The sequence below is a fragment of the Peromyscus leucopus genome, chromosome X (genome assembly GCF_004664715.2).
Source record: "Peromyscus leucopus breed LL Stock chromosome X, UCI_PerLeu_2.1, whole genome shotgun sequence".
In the NCBI taxonomy this organism is placed as follows: Eukaryota; Metazoa; Chordata; class Mammalia; order Rodentia; family Cricetidae; genus Peromyscus; species Peromyscus leucopus.
Genome location: NC_051083.1, coordinates 137,813,075 through 137,830,544, shown reverse-complemented (window position 1 = coordinate 137,830,544; position 17,470 = coordinate 137,813,075). Strand labels below are relative to the sequence as shown.

Genomic DNA, 17,470 nt, shown 5'->3' with positions numbered 1-17,470 from the left:
GTGTGTGTGTGTGTGTGTGTGTGTGTGTGTGTGTGTGTGCGTGCGCTGTGTGTATGTGTAGATGTATATTATATAATGTATAAATATAATGTCTAATATATATATATGTGTGTGTGTATGTGTGTGTGTGTGTGTGTGTGTGTGTGTGTGTGTGTTGTCATCTCTATCCTTTACCCTGGAAGGCAGAAGGAATTATGTCAATAGTAACTCATTTTTCTTGGATAAGTTCTTCCCAGAAATACTCCCCCAGTCATCTTTTGTATACCCACTATATAAAATAAGAAGTATGTCCAACATTTTATTATGAACACCTTAACACATTGAAAATTAAAATCAATGTGGAAAAGCTTAGCCTTCCACCAACTTCTTACTATTAAGATATTACTATTCTTGTTTTATCATGGAACCCTCCATTTCTCTGTCCATCTGTCATGATTAGTTTTGATGTCAACTCAACACAAGCTAGAAGTCACCTGAGAGGAGGGAATCTCAATTGAGAAAATGCTTCCATAAGATTGGCCTGTAGACAAACCTGTAAGGCATTTTCTTAATTAATGATTGATGTGGGAAGGTCCAATCTATTGTGAGTGGTACCATCCCTGGGCTGGTGGTCCTAGGTTCTATAAGAAAGCAGGCTGAGCAACTCAGGGGAAGCAAGCCAGAGTAAACAGCACTCCTCCATGGCCTCCTGCCTCCAGGTTCCTGCCCTTTTTGAGTTCCTGTCCTGATTTCCTTCAGTGGTAAACAGAAATGTGGAAGTGTACACTGAATAAACCCTTTCCTCCCCAAGTTGTTTTGGTAATGGTGTTTCACCACAGCAAAAGAAACCCTAAGACACCATCTATCCACCCATCAATTGATCATGTTTTTTGAAGCATTTTAAAGTATATTGTAGATATATCTCACACTAAATATATTGGTGAAATTATTAAGGCCACTCCATGTAATTAAAAGGATATTTAGTGGGTAACTTACAAATTAAGGGATAGGTAGGTCGTGGGGTCTGGGAAGGTGTATCGCAGTCCAGTGGTGTTCCCTGGAGCTCTGCTCAGTCCATCTCCACCGTTCAGGGTCCCAGAACAGAGAGAGCGCTGGCCCATCCAGATCTCGGGTCTCCAGGTGCCTCCCCTGGCCCCGCCTCATAGGCGTGACAGTTGCCAGAGTCTCAATGGGGGTTGGAACTTCCAAATCCAAGCTGGAATGGCTACCCACTACAAAAATACTTTAATATTTATATAAAATAGAGTTCAGTATGGTTTTATACCATTTTGTTTTCAAGTGAAAAGTATATATATTGATGTTTTAAAGTGTTAAATACAAACTTATGGTGATCTGAGAAATGAATATACTTTTGTGTCATGAATCTATATCAATATTTAAAATATTATCCTCAATAGAGGAAGTACCTTTCTATTTTCCTGTCAGACTCTGCATATATAGCCCCAAAGGAAGCCACTGTTTGTTTTGTTGGTTTAAATGATAAGATATAAATAAGATATAAAAAATTATATCTAAGTTGTTTCTAATTTAGTTTCATTATGATTAAAATTGCTATAAAATTTTCCATAAAAGTACTTTTGTGAATGTATATTTTCATTTCAACCACATAAGTACATATGGATGTGTATTAGTTACTTTTCTCATTGCTATGACAAAATACCTAACAAAAGCAATTCAGGGAAGGAAGGGTTTATTCTGGCTCATAGTAGGAGAGTGAGGTAGCAGGTTACAAACCACAGTCGGGGAGCAGAGAGATATGAATGCTGGTGCTCATCCAACTTTCTCCTTTATATTTAGTTCAGGGGTCTGGCCCATGGAATGGTGCCATCCACATTCAGGGTGGGGCCTCCTTATTGAGTTACACCTCTCTGGAAACACCCTTAGAGATTTGCCCAAAAGTCTGTCTCTCAGGTGACTTTAGATTCTGTCAACTTGAAAATCAGTGTTAATAATCACAGAATAGCACAGATATGTCATAGAATCCAAGAATGTTTAGTTTCAGTAAGTAATATTTTGCCAAACTAGTTGTACCATTTTATACCCTCATAAAGAAAGGATGAAAGTTGCATCTGCTTCAAGTCCTTACCAGTACTTGGTGCTGTCAGTTGTATTAATTTTAGCTACTGTTATAGATACTTTCTTAGGAAAGCCTTATGAGCAAGTGTTCACAGGAATTGGATAATTCTATCTGCATGGTGCTATCAACAATGAGTAAAATATTAGAGAGATCCAATTACCTAAAATAGTAAGCTGTGGCAGATTTATTCTTTCCAAGTTTCAGTTGCCTTATGTGTAAAAGGTGGTTAATAACAGTTTTCCTTCTGGGATAGAGAAATAAGCCAATAAAATAGTATTTATACAGCTACCAAATATATAGGACTGAATCCTCTAGAAATAGTATTGAGTGTCAACACCATGTTTCCTCACTGTCTTCCTCATATAGACATGGCTCCTAAAAGCCTGGGAGGAAGCACTATTCATTATGGTCTTTCATTTGATTCACTGATAGTGGTCCTGTGAGGTCCGCTAAGCAGGTATTTATTTAACATATGAGGGAAAAGAATATTGGTTCTAATTATGCTATATACTAAAAGCAACAAATGCCATCTGAAACCATTATTTCTCTTTGAAAGGATGACCTTTAGCAGTGTCTACTAAAATCTGACAATATACATACCTGTAGTAAAATGTAGTTTGTTTTTTTAAACACTGTGGGGGCCCTCCGACCAGCTCCCAAATAAATACACAGAGACTTATTCTTACTTATGAATACCCTGCTTTAGCTTGGCTTATTCCTAGTGAGATTTTCTTAAAATATCTCATCTATCTTTTGCCTCTGGACTTTTACCTTTCTTTATTCTATATGTCTTTTTTTCCTTCTTACTCTGTGGCTGGTTGTGTGACTGGGTGGCTGGCTGCTGGCATCCTCCTCTCCTTTTCTCGCTCCTCACTCTCTCTCATTCTTCATTCTCCTCCTATTTATTCTCTCTGCCTGGCAGCCCTGCCTATCCCTTTCCTGCCTGACTATTGGCTGTTTAGCTTTTTATTAGACCAATCAGGTGTTTGGGGCAGGCAAAGTAACACAGAGGTAAACAAATGCAACATGAAAGAATACAACATATCTTTTCATAATTAAACAAATATTCCATAGCATAAACAAATGTAACACATCTTAAACCAATTTTCCACATTTCCCCCTTTTGTCTAAATAAAAGTAAAAGGTTTTAACTTTAACATAATAAACCACATACAACAAAAACAGCTATCAAGGAAGAATTACATTTATAATATTCAGTCCATTTGTATTTAGCAAAGTCAGAAAAAATACTCTATTATCTATCTTAGTGATTCCAAAGTTTTACACCTAATTTACTTTCTATCATAACTAAGGAAAACTATAACTCTAAATATTTAGTCTTTAACTCCACCAACAACCCCAGAAGGATGTAATATTACCTAACAACAGAGACATCTGGCTGCCTGGAAGTCACCCAAAGTTCCTCTGCAACATTGGGATATCCATCTTCAGTCTACAAGCCTAGAATATCTGGCAGACTTTTCAGTGAAGCAGAAATTGAAGGACTGTCCTGCCTTGTATTGGTAAAGCTCATCAGTTGCTTTCCTCTGTGTCCTGCAGAATATCTGGCAGATTCTTCTGTGAAGCAGGAATCTCAAAGAACTGTCCTGCCTTGTCTTGGCAGAATTCAACAGTCCTTTTCCTGTGTCTCGCTTATCCAGTCTGTACAGCATATTGTCAGCAGTCAAGGCAAGAACAGTTTCTTGCCCAAATGGCTAGCCTTGTGACATTGAAAGCAAACTCCATATGGAGTTTCTTCAGTGCCCATCATCCTTTTATAAAGTAAATTGCTGCTGCCAGGAGTAGATGTGTCTCATTGTCATGAAAAACCTTAGGTTATTGAACATTAATATCTTAATTGCTATATTATTAAGTATCTTAAATGCCATATTCTGTAGGTCTTTGAAATGTTTAAAAAATCATCTATCTGTCTAAAATATATGTTTGACCTTGAAAACATACCTAATGTGACTACAAGTTTGATTATTATAGATTAACTACTAACCTCATTTCTTAATTATACATTTGCATTTTTAAATGAGCTACATAAGTACAATACCCCAAACAAGAGTAGAAACATATGTACAGTATAACAAAAATAACTTTAAATTTGTAACAATATACCAAAATCCATGCCAATGCATAATATCTGAGATTAATAGTTGTCTTTTTATCCTATATTCCTATATTTTCCTAAATGATAACAAACATCCATAACCCACTAAATAATCAACAACCATCCATCTTGGGAATGTGGGCATCATGTTCTACACATTGCTTCCTGTTGTCTGGGTGAAGGCATCTTTAGAGGTCCCTGAGAAAATTGAGATCATGGTCAGGTCCTAGGAAGACCAGGCTTTGTTGACAGATGTCACCTGTCAAGATTCAGGAGATCGTCCCTGATCAAATCTGATCCATATCAACCCTGAAGGGATCCACAGCCTCTCATTTCCTGTGGAAATAAAAGCAAAACCTTCTCCAAAGCAATGCATTTTTTTTAAGTTCCATTTTAAAGTTAAGGCATTCTTAAAATATCCAGGCTTATATTTCATCAGTCCCTCTTTCAATTCCATGTCTCTTAGCAGCTGTTGTTTGCTTATCAGCAGTCAAAAAAATTCAAAGTCAACATAATACTATATAGGATCCAGACTCCCTGTGTATTTCCCACTGTTATGTGGCTTTTTTCTTTTATATTACTTTTACTCTTTCTTTAAAGACTGTAGCTAGAGTTTTCCTGCCTTGCCCACAGTCAGGACAAATCTTTGTCACCCTCTAGTCCCACAGCCGCTCAGATCCAACCAAGTAAACACAGAGACTTATATTGCATACAAACTGTATGGCCGTGGCAGGCTTCTTGCTAACTGTTCTTTTATCTTAAATTAACCATTTCCATAAATCTATACCTTGCACGTGGCTGGTGGCTTACCGGCGTCTTCACATGCTGCTCGTCATGGCGGCGGCTGCAGTGTCTCTCCACCTCAGCCTTCCACTTCCCAGAATTCTCCTCTCTCCTTGTCCACCTACTTCCTGCCTGGCCACTGGCCAACCAGTGTTTTATTGACCAATCAGAGCAATTTGACATACAGACCGTCCCACAGCACTTCCCCTTTCTTTTTTTTTTTAAAAGGAAGGTTTTAACTTTTACACATCTCCAAAGTCAGCTTGGTATATTTGGGAATTTGGGCGTAGCTTCTCTTACTACTTCCTGCTGGAGGGGGCGCTGTATCTTATAGGGACAAAAAGAAAATTTTAGGATCATGGAGTAGTCCGTGAGACCGTATCGTCTGAGCCAGTTGCCTTGAAACCATTCTGGATGTTGGATCATCTGAGCCATGGTGTCATCGGAGACCTTTCAGGTGGTCTTGGTTGGTCAAACCTGATGTATCTTAATCTGGAACAAATCCATAGCCTCTGGCTTTCTGTAGAAACAAAAGCAGAGCCTCTTTTCCAAAGCAACATATCCTTATAGCCAAATTTTGAAGTCAAGGTACCTTTAAAATATACATTTTGGCATAACTCAACAGCTTTTGCAATCAAATGTTTTTCTTCAGTTACGAATATCAAAGAGAACATAATCCAGATTCTCTGTGTGGTAGCCATCTTTATGTGGCTTATGTTTTATATTACCTTGAGCCTATTGCTTTAAACTGCAGCCTTTTAAGCCTGAAACGGCGCTGTGGCTGCTGGCTCCACCCACTTCAGCTTCCCAACATGGCGGTGGTACATTTTCTGCCAGCTCTGGGAGCTATCAACTCTCAGAAATAGTGGGTCTATGCTTCTTATCCAAGCAGCATGTAGCCCAGAAACCTCTTTTTTTGTTTTGTACTAGCAAAGGCTAAATCCACCACGCAGCTTAATGTGCCACTTGCAGAGGCCTCATTCCCGCCATACTGCAGACCGAGCTCACACGCCAGGAACCCGCCAGTAACTCAAACCGGCAGCTGCTGCTCATTTGAGAGAGACAATTAGGAAGCTGTTTTTAGCTCCATTTTAGAATCTTTTCTCAGGTTTTAGGTGGAAACTCTTGCCCCACGTTGGGCGCCATTTGTAGCTAGAGTTTTCCTGCCTTGCCCACAGTCAGGACAAATCTTTGTCACCCTCTAGTCCCACAGCCGCTCAGATCCAACCAAGTAAACACAGAGACTTATATTGCATACAAACTGTATGGCCGTGGCAGGCTTCTTGCTAACTGTTCTTTTATCTTAAATTAACCATTTCCATAAATCTATACCTTGCCACGTGGCTGGTGGCTTACCGGCGTCTTCACATGCTGCTCGTCATGGGCGGCGGCTGCAGTGTCTCTCCACCTCAGCCTTCCACTTCCCAGAATTCTCCTCTCTCCTTGTCCCCACCTACTTCCTGCCTGGCCACTGGCCAACCAGTGTTTTATTGACCAATCAGAGCAATTTGACATACAGACCGTCCCACAGCAAAAGACTTTATTATTTTTAAACTCTTCCTTTCTATGACTATCTATACTCTTTCCCTTTTCTTTCTTAAGCCTGTGCACATTTTTTTAGATTTATTTATTATGTATACAATGTTCTGTCTGCATGTATGCCTGCAAGCCAGAAGAGGGCACCAGATCTCATTATAGATGGTTGTGAGCCACTATGTGGTTGCTGGGATTGAACTCAGGACCTCTGGAAGAACAGCCAGTGCTCTTAACTGCTGAGCCATCTCTCCAGCCCTCCCTGTGCACATTTTTAAACACTGTAACCTGTTGAAAGTTTTTTTTTCCATCTGAATCTACCTTTACTGCATATCTCCCTCATTTCTCTTCTTCTTCTCTTCTTATTCTCTCTGCAAGCCCCCACCTATTTATCTCTCCTGCCTAGCTATTGGCCATTCAGCTCTTTATTAAACCAATCACGTGTTTTAGGCAAGCAAAGTAACACAGCTTTGCAGAGTTAAACAAATGCAACCTAAAGGAATGCAACACATCTTTGTATCATTAAACAAATATTCCACAGCATAAACAAACGTAACACATCTTAAACTAATATTCTACAGTATAAACAAATGTAACACATCTTAAACTAATATTCCATAACACATACCTTACAACCCAGAAATTCCATCCTTAAGTTTATACCAAACAAAGTGAATACATACATTTACCAAGATAAGTAATAGAATGTTCATGGAAGCACTACTTATAATAGTTCCAAAGTGGAAACTACTCAAATGTTCATTAACAGTAGAATGAATAAATTATGTTATGCAATTAAATTTCATACAGCACCCATAATGAATACTACTAAATGAATTTCATAAATGTAATATTAAATGAAAGATGCCAGATACAAAAAAGAAAATACCAAATGATTCCATTTTTATGAAACTTTTTATAAACAAGGTTTAGTAATAGAAATCAGAATGGTAGTTACCCTTGGGTAGGAGAAAGAGTGTGACTGGAAAGAGGCTCAAGAAAATGTTAGTGTTCTGGCAATAATTGGTGTATCTCATTAGTAGTGATTTGAATGTCATGCCATCATGAAAATTCATCAAGATTTATTTGTGTGTTTTTCTATATGTAGTGTACTTCAATAAAAATTAATTTCCCTTATCCAATGTAGAAATACATTACCTTTCCTTTTAGACAGGGTACAACTATGTTGCCTCAGCTGGCCTCAAACTGAAAGAAATCCACCTGCTTGTGCCTCCTTAGTGCTATGATTAGAGGTATGTGTACCACAGCTGAACAGAAAAACATCTTACTTAAGTATTTTCAGTGGTCCTCATAGTAAGCAGATAAATTCCAAGGCCTTACCACACCCTTCATGACTACATATATAATCTTGCCCCTGGCTACTTCCTCTATTTAATTTCTTCAGTCATAATTATCCTTGCTTACTTAATACAAGCATTATGGCCTGCTTGGTGGTCTGTAAACATAATAAAATGCCTTTGTATCCCAAGACTGTATTTGCTATTCTCTCTGCCTAATGCACTTCCTTCAGCTTGTCATATACTTGATTTCTATTCATACAGGCACCAGCTCCAGTATCACTTCTCCAAAAATTCCTTCAGCACCCAAAACAAATTTTCCAGTTAACCTTAAACACATATCATGGTATTTTCACACAGCATCTGTAGCTAGCTGAAATTATCTTATTTATATTTGTTGCATTTATAAATTTGCATCTTTAATAGAATATAAACTTCCCAAAATCTGGGATCATGTCTCGTATGTTCATCATTACATATTTATTTCCTAATAAACTACTTGGGAATGGCAGGTGCTCATGTAAGTGCTAGTGTTGAATGAATAATAGACTGAATAAAGATCTCTGAGTAAAACTGTCTACTGCTCTATATTTGCTCTATAAATACTTTATATTTGCTCTATAAAATGCTCTAGTATTTCCCATAAAAGGAAATACTTGTGGAATTATCTTATTCTGTTTTTTTAAAGATAGCTTTGTTTATACAGCTTATGTTGTCCTCCTTAGTTTAATGTAAAAAATTCAAATCTGCTATTGATTTCGTACCCTTTGACCAGTAAGTACTTACTCCATGAAACACACTTCAGATAAAACACCATATCCTGAGATGGGAGAAATCAGCTGAAATTTAACTTTGACTCCCTGCCCCCAGAGTCTCCAAAGAAAAAACAAAATATGACCAGCCGATGGTGGAATTCCTATCTCTGATGCTGTATTCCTAAGAGTGTATTGATTCACTGTTGTTTCAAGTATAGAACAGAGACAGCATTATCTAAAACAGTTCAGTAAACAGTAAATGTCTTTATCGTGTGTCGAAGATCTTTATTTCTCATGATTCCATATAAGGTACAACAACTATGACCGGGCTGTCATCAACACCGTGCCTTATGATGTTGTTCATCGTTGGTATATAGCACACCGAACCCTAACAACTGAGTTGAGAAGGCCTGAGAATGAGCTCTGGGTCAAACTGAAGCCTGGAAAGGTAGGCCCTAAACTCTATAAAGGTATCAAGTAAACTTGTCACAAGAAATCAGTGAAGAATAATACTTGTTTAATATGTGCCACCATATTACAAAGGAAAAAGATTTTTAAGTCCTAGATATTGTTCCTGGTCCTGCCATTCATTCAATGATGATCTGGAAGCAGGCACCATACCATCTCTATACATCAGACACTTACTTTAATGATGAAGGGATTTAGCTAGGATCCTTCCAACTTAATAATTCCATTTTAAACCTTGATATGCTCTCTAACTAAATAATATCTTCAGCTTTACACAAAATATAATTGAGAAAGAATAAACTGAGGATTATAAAGAAAGAAACCTGATTTACTTTGAAGAAAAGATAGTTGCTCAAAGAATATAAGCTCCCCAGGTGTAGAACGTATAAATTATTTTTTTTTAATTGCTATTTAGCCTGCTATAGGGTTAGACACATCTTATTTTCCCTTTAATTTGCTTAACTTCAAAAGAAAAATATTTCACCAAATGTAACCCATAGAACAATCTTTCAGTGATCTCTTCTGATTTAGATTCCCTATGATTTGCCCTGGTTCTGATTGTTTTCTCTTTTTATACACTCACAGGTACTATTTATAGACAATTGGCGAGTCCTTCATGGCAGGGAATCATTCACTGGTTACCGCCAACTCTGTGGCTGCTATTTAACAAGAGATGATGTATTGAACACTGCTCGTTTCTTGGGGCTTCATGCTTAAAATTGAAAGCACTGGGATTATGAGTACACTTAGTACCCTGCTACCAGAATTTTGTATCAACACAACAGTATTGTATAAAATTTTGTTTCACATTGTCTCCTTCCCATTCCATAAAACAGAAGCTTTTTCTTACTTTACTAGGAGAAACCTATTAAAGAAAGGGGACTTCTGAGTTATCTAATGTCAGCCATCTAGTAGGGTAGCTATCTTGCCAAGTTATAGTATGATCCTACTCTTTTCCTAAACTTTTTGATGTAATTATAAACACTGTACTTAAGAAATGTATTTGCCATACTAAAAGGAAATCAATAATATTATGTAGTTTGTCTTCAGCTAAATCAGAATGCAATGCATTCTAGAAATGATAAAGTATTGATAAAGCAACATATGTAAAAAATTTTTCATCTTTTATAATTCATTTGATTAATAATATGTGCTTACTTTTATTTTGAATATATCCTATGATATTTTCCAGTTCCAATTTCAGCAGATGATGGGATATTGCTTTTCTTTTTAATGAATAAACTGAATAGTATTCCATTGTGCCACATTTTTGTTGCCTGTTAATGGAAAACAAGGTTGATTCCTTATTTTAGCTACTACGGATAATATATTGACAAACATGGGTGTGCAGATATGCTGTGACACACAGGTTTAATTTTCCTTTGGTATACCCAGAAAGGGCATATGGATAATACAGTAGTTTTATATTTTAACATTTTTGAATGCTCTGTACTGTTTCCCATAAAGACTATACTAATTTACATTCCCACTGTGTCCTGGCCAGTGGGATCTTCAGCAGAGACCCTAGAAGGGGAAATGGTGAATGAAAGGGACAAGAGACACAAAGAATTGACAGCAAGACAGTATTCTGATCAAGCTGCAAAATTTTATTTTTCTCAGGTGGGTTTTATAGTAAGCAGACCAGGAAACTTTCTTTGGGAAAAGATCAGGAGACTGTTGAGTTGCCAAGCAACCCAACCAAGCAACCTAACCACAAAACATTGTTACTAATGGTCACTGTAGCAGAAAGATAAGGAAATGTTAAGTTATTTTCTAATAACTCAGGACTTGTCCAGGCATGTCAAAAGTTTCTGGTTAGTGGCTCAATACTGGACAACAGAAACTTAACTCAAGCAGGCAATATGGCACGGCTCTTACAATTGTCCTCAGCACCACTGATAGTACAATAGCATTATTTTCACCATATAGCCTCACTAACTTTTGTGCTTTTTGGTGCTGATTATTGCAATTCTAGCTAGATCAAAATGATATCTTATTGTGGTTTGAATTGGCTTCTTCCTGAGTACTAGTGATGTTTAGCAACTTTTCAGATACCTCTTGACCATTTTATGTGTTCTTTTGAGAAATGTCAATCTAGAATTTTTGCCAACTTTTACTTAGTTGTTTGTACTTTAGCTATTGAATTTTTGAAGTTCCCTATATATTTAAACAGACTTACCATTTCAGAAGTGTAGTTAACAAATCATTTATCTCATTCTATAGGTTTTCCTTTACTCTGCTATACTTATGTATCTTTTGCCATGCAAAAGCACCTTAACATTCTTTAAGTTGTTGAGGACTTTAAGTTATCAAGGACCCCAAAGAATATGGATTACATCAAATACTAATTATATTTGACACTGAGAGCAAGAAATGTTTAAAAATTAAAAAGACAAAATTACCAGTCCATTAGTTAGCAGGTACATGCCATTATAACATGTCATGCCACTGAACTGGCAAGACAATGGGAATGAAAAAAAAGTAACACCTTAGTATTGCTATAAAAATAGTTTTTAATCTCAAAAACCCACTAAAAAGGGTACATAGAAACCCCATTGCATGTATCTATAGACAGTACTTTGACAAGCAATGGACTAGAGGCTTGGTTCTTTGGGTCAGTCTTTTAACTATGTTAGCACATTAAAGGGCTTAGCTTTGTCTTGTAGTCTACCATGAATAAAGTAGAATTTGCAGTCTCCTACAGGACATCTCCAGACACTGTCAGAATCAGTTGGTAGCACAAACTTGATAATGAGATGGAAATGGAATTCACATATGTTTTATCATCCTGGAAGAGTTGTCTCCATCTAAATCATCTCTCAAGAAATTAAATTAGGAGTCATGACAACTCTTTTGGAATAAAGCCATCATCAGTTTGGTGTTTACAAGAGGAATAATTGCAGACAGATTGCAGAGACTTTTGAGGTCTCATGTAATTCTTAGACACATACACACACACACACACACACACACACACACACACACACACACACACACACCACTGAGAGTCCAAGGGGTTACTGGGTTTGAGTATTCAGGGAACTCATCATGATAGATGGTGTGCCTCCAGAGTACTTGATATTACTAAGCAAACTTGTATTTTGGCAATTGGATAGCATTTACAAATATAAACTCTCTTCCTCCATTTCTGCTGATCCTTTCATATTCCTTCTCTTAAAATATTATACAAGTTAATTGCAAAACTTTGCCAGACACAATTTAGTGCTTTGCTTCCTTTATGCTTTCAGTGGTGGGGGGCATAGGCATATGATGATTTTTTAAAATATTCTTTCATCATTTGAGAAATATATATAATGTATTTTGATCATATTTACCTCCCCATACCCATTACCCTCACTTATCTCCCTCCTTCTTCAGCCAAACCCCTTCTCCTTGCCCACAAGTCCTCCTCCTCCTCCCATGTCATCATTGTGACCCATTGAGCTTAAGGTTAAGTGGAGTGGGGATCAGATAGCAAGGTAGAAGAGAGAATATTGGGTGGGATAAGTAACACTAAAGACCTTTGGAAAAGCCATATGGAAACTCCTACTGTAGAAGCTTCCTAAAATACAAGTGTGTGTGTGTGTGTGTGTGTGTGTGTGTGTGTGTGTGTGTGTGTGTGTGTGTGTGTTTAAATTGAGTTACCTAAAATAAGGGAGACAGCGTCTCTTCCAGGTACTGTAGCAGGAATCTTAAAAGTTCTTATTAATAAAATCAAACCTGAGCCAGGTATTGGGGTGAATGCTGGAAGATCAGAGAAGCAGAGCAAGCCACAGCCACCTCACCTTGCCAGTTCCTCAGCTGATTCTGTTTCCTCAGACTGGAAGCTTCTGTGTCCTCATCCCAATGGCTCTCAGCTGAACTGCTGTTCAAAAGCCTGAAAGCTTAACCAGCCAAATGCTTCTAGTTTCTGGTCCTCACGCCTTATATATCTTTCTGTTTTTGCCATCACTCCCTGGGATTAAAGGCTCACTTCTTGGGATTAAAGGCGTGTGTCACCACACCTGGCTGTTTCCAATGTGGCCTTGAACTCACAGAGATCCAGAGGGATTTCTACCTCTGGAATGCTAGGATTAAAGGTGTGAGTGCTACCATTTTCTAGCCTTTGTATCTAGTGGCTGTTCTGTCTCTGACCCCAGATAAGTTTATTAGGGTGCACAATATTTTGAGGAACACAATACCACCACAAAGTATTAGATGCCATGAAAAAAAAAAAACCTCAGTCCCAGGTATGGTTAACACTTTTAAAGTTGTAGTTCAGTGGAGTCCCTTAGATAACCTCCCCCTCCCCAAACATTATTTGCTATTGCCATTGCTCCTGGTTAACCTCCAGAACTAGATTATAAGACCCTATTGCTGAAGACACCACATACTTGAGTTGTAGAACATATAGAAATCAAGCTTTTACTAACTGTGAAGCTTCAACCCTACTGGCTAGCTTTTATAGTGCTGGATGGTACTATGCATGCCTCCAGGGTACAAAAAGAATCAATAGTCTTCCCCATATGTTAACTCTACAAGCTACAATAATGACTGACCTGGCAAGATAATCCCACTGTTTTAAGTGGCACAAATGCTATGGAAGTAGTCAACCACTTTCTGCTTGGATTTAATACCCACTCTACAAGATGGAACTCATGCCTGGTATCATTATTGGTTAAAAAAAAAAAAGAAGAAGAAGAAGAAAAAGAAAAAAAAAGAAAAATAGTGACTTGCTAGATCTTTGTCCCTTGGAGAGAGCCTAATACTACTATTTTACAAATAGATATAGTAATAAACTGCCCCATAATTTTTGTCTTTATACTCATAGATTAGTGTATCCTCCAATCCTCATCAGAGAAATTTCTTTCTGCAGTAGGTGGTGATTAATACACAGAGACCTACAACTGGTCAACATAGAAAGCAAAATCACTTATGGAAGTCTCAGCTCCAAGTAGAACAACTATATCACACACACACACACACACACACACACACACACACACACACACACACACACACACACACCAAGGCTCAGGAACCATTTAGGAAGAGGGGATTCTTGCACTCTTTATGAACTCTGTAAGAAAAGTACTTGCCAGACATGACAAAGCCATTGCACACAGAACTCACAGTTGTTGTGACTGTTTTCAAATGACCAAACCAGCCAAAATTCCCAGCATGGATTAGGGAGAGAGTAATGAATTCCAACCCATACCTGAAGTGTTATTAGCAATTGTTAGCTGCTTGGGGAGGAAGAGATAGTTTTCTTTTGCTTCCTGGGGGACCAGCCTCCAGCAGCACAGGACTTGAAGGGAATCCATGGAGTTGGCTTACTAAGATGTTTTTTATCTGAGGGGTAAAGGGAAAGACACTCTCGCACTCTCTTGATGGTTTTCTGCTTTATTCTTCTTCTGTATTCTCTATTCTTTATTTTCCTGGTGATTTTCTTCTCTCATTCTTGATGTTTTCCTTCTAATTCTATCTTTACTCTTGATTTTTTTCTAACTCATTTTAAGTCTATCTTTATTCTTTCCCTTACAGCTTATATACCCCAGCAAAATCTTTCAGGCAATATAAAAATTACAATGTGGTTACATTCTATTTTTCAAGTAAATGAATACAAGTAAAAAAACCAGCATGTTTTCCATATCCCTTATCATGATTAAACATTTTAAGTATTACAGGTGAAATGCAAATTATCCCAAGAACCCATGTACATCCATACCCAAGCAACTTGTTTATATATTAACAGTGTAAGCAAGCAAGGTATTCTTCTCAGTCAATTCTTTTACTGGCAGACTGCGTTTTGTGGTTGCAAAGAAAGGACCAATCACGTTATTACTTATCTTGAAAGGTAATCTTATAAGGAATCTTAAAGGAATCACAAATCTAAACTTTTGTACATGAAAGACAATCAGTCAGCTCTACTTTAAATCTTTAGGGTGCATATCCACTCATTAATAGCTTTTTTAATATGAGGAGATTGAGGAGAGAAATGGGTATAAGAAATTAATCATCACCCTTGGTCATCAACCAATCCTAGCAAGAAAAGTGTGTTAACTAGCAATAATTGGGCTGCTTTGTTCTTGTTCCCTGACCTTAATGAGTTCCTCATTCAACTATGTGCCTTTCTAAAACTTTAGATTGTCTTCTTGGGTTTTTCACCTCAAAAATGTTTGACAAAAACATCTAGTCTAACCTTAAGTTATTTTCAAAGCTTTGTTTCAGCTATGATGCACTTTGAAAACTATGAACACAGCTCCCAACATGAAGGATAGAAGAATTTAAACTAGCTGGGCCACAGGGACTCAGTTGTTTTTCTTAATCATTAACCTAAGCCACAGTCTATACAACTTCTCAATAGAAACTCATGTGTTCTAGCTCTGTGACACTTCCTTGTTTTATTTTTAATCATCAAAACTATTTAAATTAATATTATCAATTAGTACAACTTAAGAAGAAATCATCTTCATACTAATCCACAGGTAAAAATGCCCAGTAGAATGGGTTATTTCCACGAGATAAACACACTACATTACTGGCAATGGGGATCTCCTCATACCCATTACATCATGCCAGATACCATAGAAAGATAGCAGCAGCAAACATGCAAAGGCACAGCAGAAGCAAAAGACATTCTGGAGTCTGTGGTTTGGGGGCCTTGCCTCTCTGAGATTCACCCATCAGGGATTTTCTTACTGGTGGGCTGACACCTCGAACTTCAATTCCCACCTGCTGTTCCTCTGACATGGCCACTGGCAATTTTCTTCAGGAATATGGTCCCTGAGAGGCTACCCATGCCCCAGTAGATGGTCCTTCTCCCATGCACATACAAATAATACTAAGTAGACTCTGGATTTAAAGACAGAACACATCAAGGTTTGAGGGGAAAGTGGTGGGCAAGCAGAATTGGATGGGAGAGAATGGGGGGTGTATTTAATCAAAACATATACATCTATGAAATTATCAAACAATTAAAAATGTAAAACTAACATTGAAAAAAGAAAATAAGAAAAAAGCTAGTTAACTCATAATCTGTTAGTACACTTAATAAAATTTATCAGTTTTTTGAAACAGGAAAATCCCTCACAACTTGGGAATATTGGCCATTTATCTCACCTTCTTAATGCTATATGTTTTTCTTAACTTTTTTTTTTTATCAGTTACCCTTTTGTGTGCAAATGTCTACAGATTGTAAACTCTGTACTCCACGGTGAAAAGAAATAAATGCTTAATGAACTCTTGTATGCTGTGAGAGATCCTCAGGCTAGCTATATCATCATTTGAGGATGTAGGCAAATGTGCCACTCCTACCTCTCTTTTTTCTTTGTAATTTATTCTTCTCTCATGCAATATATCCTGACCACAGTCTCCCCCTCTCTACTCCTCCAAGTTCCCCCAACTCTCTAAGAATAGACACCAGCAATACCCTCCAGGGAATTCTGATACACTCCAGGTTGTTTGAGAATCACTCAAGCACAGAGCCCTGTGCTGAATCCTTACTCCCTCCCTTCTCTACTAAATGACCTGAGGCATGCTCCAATCCTATGTTGAGCTTCAGTTTGTTCTGTGAATTTGGATTAGAGAGCCTGTAAGGATTCTGCTGCTGACTCAGGAAACAGGAAAAAAAAAAAACAGAAATTAGGGGTTAGTTATAAATCCTCAAAGCCCACCACCAGTGGCATACTTCCTCCAGCAACACTCTACCTCCTAAAGGTCCCACAACCTTCCCAAATAGTGCAACCAACTGAGAATCAAGTTTTCAAACACTTAAGGCTATAGAGCACATTTTATATTCAAACAGCAACACTGCTCAAAATGCTTTTAATGGGAACAACAGCCCCATTCCTATTCTATAAATGGAAAACATACAGGTAAAGAGAAATTAAGCACCTCAGCTAAGGTCACAGAACAGAGTTTTAGAAACCTAACACCAAAGCCAAATTTTCTAATTAGCATGCCATATCATATAATAAATGTTAACTTCCTCCCATCTCCACATTTACACAGTCTGTCTAACCATTCATAGTATAACAATAATCATCAGATCCACTTTCAGTTTGTTTAGCAAGATCTTTTAAAATGTCCCATGATTATCTAGTTTGACAAATAGTTTGCAAACATTAAAAAAGTGATTAAAAAGCATTTTCTAAAAAGTGTTATTCAACTCTTCTAGGTTTACTTCTTCCCAAGGTGGAAGCTTGGTAGAAAGAAATCAACTCATTCAGCATTTTCCCCTCCTAACTAGACTCCTAAATACCAGTAAGTTGTTAGATTCAAACCCATTGATTTTGGCATTTGGGAGATCTACTCAGAGCCAGCTGCTGGTTGAACTTATCTCCTAGTTGTGAGGCCAGGCTCTATCTGTAGCCTGACCTGCATAACCCTGTACCTAGTCAGAGCTAAAGACCCTGGAAGTTTCTGACTTGACAGTGTTTCCTTTTTTACCACCCCCTCC

At 37.6% G+C, this 17,470-nt stretch overlaps 1 protein-coding gene across 2 annotated transcripts in view; it reads left to right on the top strand.

Annotated features, from left to right (window-relative positions):
• Tmlhe (trimethyllysine hydroxylase, epsilon) overlaps positions 1–10,297 on the top strand; it is a 54,719-nt gene extending 44,422 nt beyond the window's left edge. For both annotated transcript variants that reach the window (XM_028888558.2, XM_028888557.2), the window contains 2 exons: positions 8,872–9,010; positions 9,616–10,297. In XM_028888558.2, the coding sequence (XP_028744391.1) occupies positions 8,872–9,010; positions 9,616–9,747 (271 nt within the window). In that variant the 3' untranslated portion in view covers positions 9,748–10,297. The remainder of the gene's footprint in view (positions 1–8,871; positions 9,011–9,615) is intronic.
• Positions 10,298–17,470: the final 7,173 nt, after the last annotated feature.